At 45.2% G+C, this 12,307-nt stretch overlaps 1 protein-coding gene across 1 annotated transcript; it reads left to right on the top strand.

Annotated features, from left to right (window-relative positions):
• Window positions 1-1,408: 1,408 nt before the first annotated feature.
• On the top strand, window positions 1,409-5,588 carry LOC110549063 (major urinary protein 20-like). Its single transcript, XM_060378863.1, has 7 exons — window positions 1,409-1,450; window positions 1,577-1,713; window positions 2,520-2,590; window positions 3,763-3,873; window positions 4,203-4,304; window positions 4,421-4,507; window positions 5,349-5,588. The coding sequence occupies exons 1-7, from the start codon at window positions 1,409-1,411 to the stop codon at window positions 5,429-5,431; spliced, it is 633 nt and encodes a 210-aa protein (XP_060234846.1). The 3' UTR covers window positions 5,432-5,588.
• The last annotated feature ends 6,719 nt before the right edge of the window (window positions 5,589-12,307 follow it).

Raw genomic sequence — 12,307 nt, forward strand, 5'->3', positions numbered from 1 at the left:
GACTCACTTTGTAAACCAGGCTGGCTTTAAACTCACAGCAATCTGCCTGTCTCTGCCTCCTTGAGTGCTGGGATTGAAGGTGAGTGCCACCATGCCTGGCTTCCAACTGAGACTTTTTTGTTTGTTTGTTGTTGTTTACAATTTATTCATTTTATATTCCAATTGTAGCACCTACCCTTATCTCCTCCTGGTCCCACCCTCTGTCCCTCTTCCTCCCTAGCCCCTTCCCCTAGTCCCCTGAAAGAAGGAATCCTCCTCCCCTGCCATCTGACCCTAGCTTATCAAGTTTCATCAGGACTGCCTGGATCCTCTTCCTCTGTGGCCTGGTAAGGCCGAACTGCCAGGGGCAAGTGATCAAAGAGCTAGCAACTGAGTTCATGACAGAGACAGGCCCTGCTCTCCTTACTCAGGAACCCACATGGTCACTGAGCTGCCAGTGGGCAGCAGGGGGTCTAGGTCCTTGGTTGGCATATCAGTCTCTGCAGGCCCCTCTGAGTCCAGATTTTTTGGCTTTGTTGGTCTCCATGTGGAGCTCCTGTCCCTTCTGGACCCTTCTGTCTAGATGTCCCTCAATGGAAGAACGGGCGCAGAAATTGTGGCACATTTACACAATGGAATACTACCCAGCTATTAAAAACAAGAGAATCGGGAAATTTGCAGGCAAATGGATGGAACTAGAAATGATCCTCCTGAGTGAGGTAACCCAGAGGCAGAAAGACAGCCATCTGAGTCTTAAAGCAAGATTCTCTACACACTTGACCTTTTAGTTCAGTCCCATCCCCCCCCCATCACCCTCCCCACAATTGCTTTCTGATTCTAAGCCAGAGCCAAAATTACATCTGGTTCCAAATGGCACCTCTCTAAAGCATCCACTATTTTTCTTGAGAATGTTTTTGGGAAATGTAAGGTTATTAAATCTATCTATAGGAGATGAGATTGCCAAGTTTGAAAAGGGCAGGAACAATCCTTGGCCTCACATCAGTAAACGAGAAAACATTTCACAGAGCCTGAGGGAAGTGGAAGAGATCCATGTAGAAAGAAAAAACACAAAACAAAAAAACCCACTGGACTCAGAAAGTATATAAGGGCAAAGGATCTGCGAGTGGAGTGCAGCCGCCATTGCTGAAAGACTCCGTCCTGACGAAGAGACGACTCTATTCCCTCCCAAATGAAGCTGCTGCTACTGCTGCTGGGTCTGGGGCTGACCCTAGCCTCTGTCTGTGGACAGCCATTTGATCCCAAAGAGGTAGCCTGGTGGGGAATGGTGACTTCTCATCCATTCAGTGCTCTTGGGGAACCCTGAAGCCAAGTGGGTGCTTTGAGGGGAGGGGTGGAGCCCTCGATCCATTAGACACAGGAGTGGCTTCAGACCTGGAAGAAAGCTTGCATGCTATTCAGATCTAACAACATGTGGGGACCTTCGTTCTCACTGAGAGACAGGGACAGGATGGTAAGTATTGTGCCAACTGACGTGAGCTCTGTTCCTGTGGGTGCTCATGCCCCGGCCCATAGGCCAGAGTTCAAGCAGAAACATGGCCTGCCCTTTCTCTCTTAACCACTTGCTTATCTATTACAGCTTGAGGGGGAATGGCATACCATTAGGTTGGCCTCTAGCAAAAAAGAAAAGGTAGAAGAAGAAGGAAGCATGAGAGTCTTTATGGAGCACATGAAGGCCTTGGAGGACAAATCCATAGGCTTCAAATTCCATACTATGTAAGTGTGGGGTTGTTAGCTGAGAAAGAGGAAACGGAAGCCTGACGTGATCTCAGGCCTCTACACACACACACACACACACACACACACACACACACGTATACACATAGAATGTAGATGCACATGTACATGTGTGTATATTTGTTTATATACATAGAAACCTGTGCCCCTCACAGCATGTACTTGTACACACATACACACATGTGTCTGTGTGGACTATATATATATGACATTAAACCAAGATTTCATAACCAGGGTTTTTCCAAAGTCAGAAACATGAGTTGGTACCGGAATAGGTTCACTGGGAGTGGGATAAGTCATAGTCAGAGCATTAAGCGCATTAAGGAGACAGTCTAGCACAGCTTAAGAAGATATGATCATGAGTTAAATTTTCCTTATTAGTTGTTAGCCAAGAAAATCCACCCACTTTTACTCACATTTCCTGTAGTGAAAGGAGGTCCTAACAGTTCTCCTCTGTGCGTCCGGGGCCTCACCAGGCCCCCTTGCACAGCGCTGGCTTGCGGCAGATGTGGCCATCTGGCCGCCGTCCGCACAGGCGGCTGGAGCACAGAGCTGCTGCCGGGCAGGTGGCGTCACAGTGCGCTTGTTCTCTTTAAAACAACAGACAAATGGACTATGACTAAAGTACCAAACAGAAGGGTAATAACATCAGTAAGAGCCTTTGCTAATTTAGAAGAAGATTCAAAGCTAAATGGAACCCGAAACTGGAGATGTGGTGTAGAACAGAGGGTGAGGGCGGCAGCCACATCAATATCACCTCAGCAGCAGCTCGCTCTGTCTTTCAGTGCAAATGAAGAGTGCGTTGATCATTACGTGGTTGCTGACGAAACAGAAACGGGTGAATACAGTGTTGAATGTAAGTATATAACAAGTCAATTTACTCACAGAAGTTTAGTAAACCCTAATGTCCTCATTGCCTCATTGCCTCCTGTGTGTGTGTGTGTGTGTGGCTGGGGATTGAACTCAGGGTCTTGCACATACTAGTCAAACTCTCCATTACTGAGCTACATCCCCAGCCCTCTTCAGAATCTGTCACTTCCTGATCATTGTCTGTTTAGTAATGGAATGGAGGCTCTCTAATAGCTATCACCCGGCGGTGTCCTTCCATGGCCCAGGGTCCACTTCTTCCCTCTGTGCATCAGGCTCTGGTGTGCACAGGTGCTGGACTCCAAGCCGGAGGCTTAGCTGGGGAGCGGGGAGGAGAGCACCATCTCCGGTTCTGCTCCTCCAGTGACACAGCTCTCTTTAGTGGGGGAGTGAGAGCAATATAAACCTTGGGGAAGTGGGTGGGGGTTTTCAGGTGAGTGGACATCACTGGCTGGGGCTGAGGCGCTGGGAATGCTTCATTTACAAGGAGAGGGATTCCAGGTGCCTGCTAGACATGTCCTAGCCACCAGGCTACGTGACTGACTACCTCCGAGGACGGCACGGTGGGGGTGTCACAGGGCTGTGCACCAGGGCGTGCAGGCACAGCACAGGGAGGGAGCGAGCCTTACTCCTGCGGGTCTCAAGATTGAGATTTTCAGGGTTGAGACCCATCTCACCCTCACTCTTGCTTAGGCCGGTTCCCCCAGTCACATGGTTCACAGGCCCCACAGGGCAGCGGGCAGGTGGAACAAGTACGGCAAGATGGCTGCTTCCTGCCAGCTGTCTGCACCTCACCTCGCTCGGGACGCAGCAGCACTAGACAGGCGTAGGTGCAGACATTTGATACAGCTTGTGAAGACAGAGACACATTACACATCGCAGGAAGCTACAGAGGGGCGTAGATGGACTTCGCCCGCGATGGGAGAGGCCAAGCTGCTGCTGCAGCTAACTGTTCTTAGTGGACGACCTAGCACTGTCCCTTTTCTTAGAAGCTATTTCATGAAGTCCAGAAAGCTTCAAATGGAATGAAGCAGACATTTTCACCCTTCTCTTTAGGATATGCACTTAAATTTTTTTAAATGTGGGGTAGCATAGGTAAAGAGTTTCCATTGTTTACTGTAGACCAAAGAATTTCTAAGCTGTGTTCCATTTCCTCCACAGATGACGGACACAATAAATTTACTCTATTTGACGCAGACCCTGGTGCTTACGCAATATTTGATCTCACTAATTTCAAGGACGGGAAATCATTCAACCTGGTTGCGCTCTATGGTAGTATTTTCATGCAGACACTGGTCTTGGGGTGGGAAAGAATAGAAGGAAGAAACCCTAGCTTGGCTCTACCCTGCCTCCTTCTTACCTCCTAAAGACACATGCCCACTCTTGTCATCTCTTAGGCTCAGTGATGGGAGGACTCCGAGATTTTCAGTGTGCCAGAAACATAGTCTATGGATGCCAAATTCAGGACAGGTTATATCCATGCCTGTCAATCATACTGTCAATCATTTCCCCATCCTCGTGGAGGAGCTCTGTCCCGTCATTCAGTTCTGTGGTCAGTATACAAGATGCAGCCACTACTATTGCTGTTACTCTTTTCACAGCTCGAGAACCAGATGTGAGCCAAGAAATCAAGAACAAGTTTGAGGAGCTACGTGAAAAGCATGGAATTCCAAAGGAAAATATGGTTGACCTAACCCAGGCAGGTAAGTCAGGACTCATCTGGTTTCCTCATCCTGAATTTTATATCATAGAAGAAACAAATCTGGGGAACGTTTGTTGCAAGCTGGAGAGGCATCTGGTTCCTCTTGGGGAAATAAAGTGGGCCTGATACCTGAACGTGTTCTTGTCCCCACCCTGCAGATACCTGTCGCCACGCTTGAGAAGGAGGAGACGCCTGACCCTCCAGGTGGGCAATCTCCAGTGGGAGCAAAGAGGGGTGAACACGGACACGGATACGGATGAGTTCCTTCCGAAAGCTTTAGTATTGTGTCCCAAAATTACAATAAAAAGAATTTGATCAGGAACTGTTGAGGAGAGCTTGAAATTTAGCTTTGAATTGGATGAATTTGTGATCTAGTCCTACCATGAGCTTTTAAGTAAGTGACCCAAGCAATTAAGCAAGAAAACAAAATGTGTATTTTACATAGATGCTGCATGGTTGCATAAAAAGGGCTCAGCAATGTGATAAATGTCATTAAGGAAGCTTGACCCCTCCCCCCAAAGAATTAAAGTTTAAAATAGAGAGAAGTGGGAAATGCAGTTATTTCCTCCCATTCCTAATAGCAACATCTTCATCTGAACTCCATGCAGACTTGGCTTCTTGCCTGGGTGTGGAACTGCGTGATCTTCACTTCTCCTCCAGTCTGGAGAGCAGACTCATTTGTCCCCTCTTTCTCATATATTCCAAAACTGTGTTCAGATAATGTGTGAAAGTCTTTAAAAGTAGCCAAGGCCTTTGTCATTATTCCTCAATATACTGAAAGCTCTTCACTGCTTCTTATGCCAAAGTTCGGGGAAACAAGTCTCAGCTCTTTATTTATCCCTTTTATTTTTCATACTTCATCAATAAGGAAAAGGACAGTTATTCTAGGCTTTTTCATCCCTGAATTATGGTAAGTAATGTAAGTAGATTGCAGGGAAGAGCTGTTTTTTCTTTCTTTGTTCCATATAGTAGAATGTCTGTGTCCTGATGTTAATTCAAGCACTGCTTACCAAGTTTCTGTATTCTTTCTTCCTGGCTTCTTCAGTGCTGAGTGGGGACTTCTCGCCTGGACTCCAGCATCATCCCTTCCTGTCCACACACCATCCTGCGACAAGTTCTCACATCTGAGTCCCATCCTATCCCACAGGAAATCGTAATCCCTCTTCAGCATCTTTCCTAATTACCTAGGGTGACTCATCAAGAATCAAAGCTTGCTTTAAATTTCTCTTTGCCACACCCATGACAACTCTTCATGAATGTCTTCCTCTTCCTGTTCAATAAATGATTACCCATGCACTTAAACATATGTCTCTGTGTTCAGGAAAATGTAGGACTGAGAGTGAGTGAGCAGACCTTCTGGGCTCTGTACCCAGGATGCTTCTTATGTCCCAGAATCTAACCTGAGGTCAGGATTCCGCCTCCTCTGCATAGTCCCAAGCCCCCATGAGTGCTGCCTGCCCTTTGGTTCTCCTGCTTTAGTGGCTTTACAAGAACCTTAGGAACATGAGACTCCTGCATGCTTCCTCCATCCACAGGGTCTCTTTTCCAACAGAGCACAGAGAGACACATGCTTCTGAGGCTATGTCTGCTCAACACAGTTCAGGACATGCCTCCCAGGGTGGGTCAGGGGGAAGGGGGAAAGGTTTGGTTATTAGAGTCACAAAGGCTAAAGAGGAATGCTTGCCTAGTTCCCATAGCATGCTCTGATCCCTAGATTAAGAGATTAAATTAGGTTGAGGCTCATGACTCCTGAATCAAGTTCTCGGTGTGGTTGGCTAAAATATGACAAAACATTATTGAGAAAGCCACCCATTTATGCTGAGGCACCCCCCATACCGTCTCCTACTCATTTCTTCCCCACCTCTGATGGATTCTTACCATGTCTACTAGACTGGCCTGAAACTTCTGGGTCCGAATCAGTCTCTAGCCACAGCCTTATAAGTGACTGCAGCTACATCTATGTACCACCATGCCCAGCTTTTAACTTTTAATCTGGGAATTTCGGTTTTGTTTTTTTCAAGACAGGGTTTGTCTGTGTAGCCCTTGCTGTATTGGACTCACTTTGTCAACCAGGCTGGCCTAGAACTTACAGAGATCCACCTGCCTCTGCTTCTCTGTGTGCCACCATACCTGGCTAAATCTTGGAATTTAAGAGACAAAAAAAAAAAAAAAGTGCACAACCTAAGCTATCCTTGAGAATACTTAGGAAATTAAATAACAATTCCAGTCCAGGACTGTGTTGATGACTGAAAATGCTACCATGAGTCAAGAGACCACACCTAGAGAAATGCACAGAAAACTTTGGCTAGTCTCAGGTCAATATGGCAGCTTGAGTTCACCCTGAAGCTTGCCCCTTCAACACCAAACACTCTGGAAATGATGGGTGAAATAGTAAAAACATCCAAAGTCAGGCAGAGTAATCTCTTTCTAAGGGAAGAAGACAGGGAAGTGATGACGGCTGAAAGGGTAGAAGTCGATATTCTCCATTATTCTCCATCATCTGGGAGTAGATTGCAGCTAACCAAGCATACAGGGTTAGGGGCAACTGTCATGAAGACCCAACAGAGATGCTGAATGAAGATGCACCCATCAGAGACAGAATGATTTTGAGAACAGCTCCCCACCCTTATCTGGACATACAGCAAGATGACTGCCTTTGGCTGTAGAATTTTAGAGCTAGGAGTCCCCATTTCAGCAAGCTGGCCTAATGCTCATTGCCCAGAATGTCTTGTCAGACATAAATAACCTCATAAAATATCAACATCAGGCAAGACCATTCTGGGGTCGTAAATACAAGATCATTTTGTCGTCTATAAACATGTCTGTCCTCTAGCTAAAATGACTGACAGCTGCTTCTCCACCAATTGCAGGGTTGGCTTTATGTTTGTCTCCACTTATTATAAATGAGATTTATTGGGCTATCTAATCATTCAGCTGTTGTGGTTTTCTAATGGCACCCAACCTAGAGCTTCCTGAAACATCTCCAAATCCTATAGTAGGTTTCTTGTTTCATTCCTTTCATAAAAAATATCTTGTGTGTGTGTGTGTGCAAATGAGCGTATGTGTGTGTGCATATGTGTATATGTAGAAGTTGGTGTCAAACATCCTCCTCTACCACTATCCACCTTGTTTTCTAGGATAGACTCTTTCACTAAACCAAGAGCGGATGAATGTGGCTAGCCAAGCTGACCAGCAAACCCCCAAGACCCTCCTGCCTCTGCTTCCCCAGTATTGAGATTACAGGTGCATTCCACCATGCTTGGCTTCTTGTATGGATCCTAGGGATCCAAACGGAGGTCCCTGGGCTTTCAGGGGAAGTAGCTTACTGACTAAGCCAGCTCCACAGCCCAAGTTTTTTCTGAGATGCCCTGGACTGCCCTTAGAGGTTTCTTCCCAACTTCAGTAGTAGACTGGTAAACCCAACCTTATTTTACTTACAAATATACTACTAGTGCTCTTTAGCAGGGTGATACTAAATTCTTAAGATGAAAGAGAGGTTATTCCATGACTTGGAAGCACCAGACTAAATCATAAATGCAACTCTTGACTTGAGGCTGTGCATTTGGGAAGGAACGGAACCAAGAAAGTCTTCAAATTTTAGTCTCAGATATGAGAATAAGAGGATTGCCCTTTCTCCAAGTCTCTTGGGAGAATAAATTTAAGGGAAAAGGAAATGTCCCAGTTCCAAACCTTTCAGTAGTTAGCCAGGCTGCTATAAAAAGACCCCAGGGCTTGGAAGACAACTCAGCTGGTGAAGACCTTGCTGTGCAAGTGTGAGAACCTGAGTTTGATCCCCAGAACCCACATGAAAGAGCTGAGCTTGGTGGAGCATAGTGTTACATGCTTGTAATCCAAGCACTGGGTAGATGGACACAGATTCCCAGGCCTCAGCCTGCTGGCCAGCCAGCCCAGCCTCTAGCTCGGCTTCCTGGGCTCCAGGAAAACAACAGACCTGGTCTCCAAATACAGTGGACATCCTCTGGCAATCAACACTCAAGGTTGACACCTGGCCTCCAAACATACATGCACACATGAAAACCTGTACCAGTCACACACACATACAGGAACCCATACACACACACACACACACACACACACACACACACACACACAGTCATAATCTAAAATGGCTCAGTGACAATGGAGTTAATTTCTCTTTCCCTGTATTCATTCAAGAGTCTGGTTCTTTCTCTATATCAGCCCCCTGAGACATGTCCTGGTCCACATGGAACAAGATAAGGGGAGACAGTTGGTGACACTCTGTCTTCTGTTCACTCTATTCTGGCTCTGAATCCAGGTTCTGCTTTATTTATTATCCTCCAAGGCCAGTTCACTCAGAGTGTTACCTTAAGGATTAAAGAGTCACATGTTTAGCTAAAGGGAAGGCATGAATTTCTTTTGGCAATGCAAATTCTCCCAAAATGTAGAGGATGTTTGTTGTATTTGATTCTCAACCTTTCCACATATCTTAACTAGACATCGCTTTAAGCTTGGGAACTCTTGGAATTTCTAGACTGGTTTCTATGACCTGCCTACTTCCCCCAACACTGCCCCATCTCTTAATTTGATAGTGACTATTTTGAAGCCATCTACAACAACAGACTTATATGAGGACCGAGTTGCTTATGGGTTACATCTGTGTAGGGGACCTACATCCAGTCTGTGTATGGTCCTTGATTGCTGCTTCAGTCTCCACAGGCCAATCCCCCTCCTGTGGGCTCTGGTCAATTGGTTCTGTTGGTCTTCTTGTGGAACTCCTGTCATCTCTAGGGTCTTCTATCCTTCTATCATTAACTCAACAAGAATTGGCTCAAAATTCTCATGCATTACATCATCAAAATAGCAAGAGTTTAAAAAAAACAAACAATATAATATTACCAGAAAAGCCACTAGACAAATTATAAGATCATGTTCCTCTTGTCCTAAACATTTTAATGTACCTCATTATGGTGTCAATCCTAGAGGCTTGACTCCCAAACATTTGTGGCAAATGGATGTAACTCATGTCCCAGAATTTGGAAAACTAAAATATGTTCATGCACCAATTGACAATTTTTCAGGATTTATTATGGCAACTCCCTTAACAGGAAAAGCCACCAAACATGTTATAAGTCATTGCTTAAAGTGTTTTGCTGCAATTGGTATTCCTTCCATTAATATAAATCATAAAACAGGCGTTCCATATAATCCTCAAGGCCAAAAAATTATAGAACAAGCCCATGGATCTCTTAAAAACCGATTGCAAAAAATAAAAAAGGGGGAGTCATATCCCCAAATATTAATCATGCTCTCTTTATTTTTAATTTTTTGAATGTGGATATACAAGGCCATTCTGCCACAGATCGATTGTGGCATCCTAATACCAAAGATAATTATGCCCAAGTAAAATGAAAAGATCCAATTACTGGAATATGGCAGGGCCCCGACCCCGTATTAATATGGGGAAGAGGGCATGTTTGCATTTTTCCACAGGACACAGAAGGACCCAGGTGGATCCCAGAAAGGCTGGTACGGTTTGCCGGAGTTGTTCCCCAGAAAGAGAATGTTCCCGCTGCAGACAATCGTAAATTCTGCCCTGACTGAGACCAAAAAGCTGCATTGGACTTAAGCTCCTGACCCACTTTTGTTTCATCCTGCTCCTGGGAGAAGGTATCATGAAGAGAAACCTCTTATACAATGGACTGGATTTGATTGTTCTGTTAATGAGGAAAATTCTCAACAAAATCAGGAAGAATAAAAAAGAGGACTAACTGTGAAACTTTGGTCTGATTCTGGTTTTCAACAGACCAAAACAAGCTTGCTTCAAAAACTCTTGGGAGGCCCTGTAACTGCCTATGTAAATTCTCCTTTTGTTTTGTTGTTTGGAAATGTTAACAAGATTCAAACTTTAATGTTTCTTGCCTTCAATGTAAACTGACAAACTGTATTTGTAAGCTTTCAAATGGTTCTGATTGTTCGACAGCCTTTTACTATGGTTCCTGTGAATGTTTCTCAGACTTGGTATTTACACAAAGAGTCATTTGTTAAGTCACTTTTGTGGAGTGTTATTTTGGACTTGGCTTGTGATAGGAGATGCGTTCCTATTGGTAACAATTAAAATGTGCCTGAAGGCCTTATAGAATGTTAAAGCTGGGGGTTGGGGATTTAGCTCAGTGGTAGAGCGCTTGCCTAGCAAGCGCAAGGCCCTGGGTTCGGTCCTCAGCTCTGGAAAAAAAAAAAAAAAAAAAAAAAAAAAAAAAAAAAAAAAAAAGACAAAATAACAAAAAGACCAAAAAAAAAACAAGGTAACTAGAATGTTAAAGCTGAGCTGATCTGCGTAAGATTAAACCCCAGTGTCTACCCTAGCAGAGATTGGTAGTCAATGACGAGTAATGTTTCTCTGGGATATATTCAACCCAAGGCAGGGCATGAATGATGGAATCCATGTACCAATGACAGGTAATAATATATCTTACGAGAGAAACAACCTAAGACAGGCACAATCTTCTGCTCCATAACTCTTAAGTTATAGTCAAATTTTAAAAAATAAAAAAGGGAGACCTGTTGGGAGCTGATGTTCTAGCAGCTGCTTTCATATTTAAATCTCAGTGGAAAGAGTGGTTTTACTAGGCCTTCACTGAAGTCAGGGAAGAATTTCCAAGTCCATCTCCTTTTGTTTGTGACAGCAGGTGGGAGAGCTTGTCAAGATCACACCTCTTTTTTCACCTCCTTGTGAATTTAACCCATTGTTTTTACTCTGGCTTAAAAGCAGTCTAAAATAAAGCCAGGGGACTGGTCGAGTCTAGTCTCCACTAGAGCCCCTCAGAAAGGTCCCACATGTTGTGTGTTAGTTTATTAATTTTAATTCTTACTCTGACTCAAGAACCGTTCGACTCTGCTGGCGGGCTCTGGCATTTTTTGTTAACATTTTTAAGATATAATTGTGTCACTTTCCCCTTCTCTGTCGTCCTTGACTATCCATGTCCCCTCCCCAGCCCTCCCCTGTGTTTCCTTTTTCTTACACTCTAAAGTCCACTCTCCCTCCCTCACTCCATCTCAGACTGATGGTCTCTCTGATTATTGTTACATATAACATACACATCACACACACACACACACACACACACACACACAGGGGCGGTGCATATGTGGATAAATCTATAACCTGACCTGTTGAGGGCATTTCGTGTGGTTTGTGTACATGATTTCAGGGCTGATCGTTTTGTATTGGATAAACAATTAGGAGGCTCATTCCGAGATGCTAACTCTTCCTCTCAGGGCTGGAGAGCACCAAGCCCTGCTCAGTGTGAAGCATGTGTTGGTGAAACAGCTCTCGTTCTTCAGAGAGACCTTGATGGAGGGAAAGGCCAGTTAGTACACAGACTTCACTTCTGCCCCACTCTAAGAATGTTCCAGTCTCCCTTCTTCATCAGAACTGTCTGGACTCAGCAGCCATCAGCACTGAGACAGGTCTCCACCCGGTAAGGTGGCTCAGCAGGGTCGCAGGTGCTCAGCAGCTTCTGCAGTACAGGGCTGTGGGGCATGTGCTGTGCACCTCTTCACGTGTGACGCCAGGGCACACTTACTTGACGCAGTGTAGCATAGCTTTTCAGTGTTCATCTGACACCTTTCCTGGGGTAGGAGGACAGTGCGCGTGGGGCACTGTGACAGGGGTGGTCATGGTGCTCACTATGGGTGTGGTCTGGAACTATGAGCATCTCTTGGCTGCCCGCCTTCTGAGACCTGCCTGCTTCTCTGAGGAATACTTCATTTTTTCATTTTCCTCATCTGTTAGGGGCCGTGTTAGACAGCCTTGACTTCCTGTGTGTGAGGAAACAGCCACGTCTCCAGTCTTCATGGAGTGGAAGTCTGTCCTGCTGGAGACTATCGGACCTTCGAAGCTGCTGTGTGCCTTCTCAAGTCTTCTTGCCCGTCACCTGTTTCTTTGCTCTCTGAGAGCCTCAGACATGCAGCAGAAGCTAATACCCATCAGCGCTATCTCCTGAGCCTTGGAGGAGGTGACAC

Source organism: Meriones unguiculatus, chromosome 3 (genome assembly GCF_030254825.1).
Source record: "Meriones unguiculatus strain TT.TT164.6M chromosome 3, Bangor_MerUng_6.1, whole genome shotgun sequence".
In the NCBI taxonomy this organism is placed as follows: Eukaryota; Metazoa; Chordata; class Mammalia; order Rodentia; family Muridae; genus Meriones; species Meriones unguiculatus.

What these genes read in the sequence shown, in the direction of transcription:
- LOC110549063 (XM_060378863.1), top strand. Translation starts at nt 1,409, where the DNA reads ATGTGGGGACCTTCGTTCTCACTGAGAGACAGGGACAGGATG. An exon ending in TGAGAGACAGGGACAGGATG is followed by an intron (nt 1,451 to 1,576) that starts GTAAGTATTGTG and finishes TATCTATTACAG; the next exon opens with CTTGAGGGGGAATGGCATAC. An exon ending in GGAGACGCCTGACCCTCCAG is followed by an intron (nt 4,508 to 5,348) that starts GTGGGCAATCTC and finishes TGGCTTCTTCAG; the next exon opens with TGCTGAGTGGGGACTTCTCG.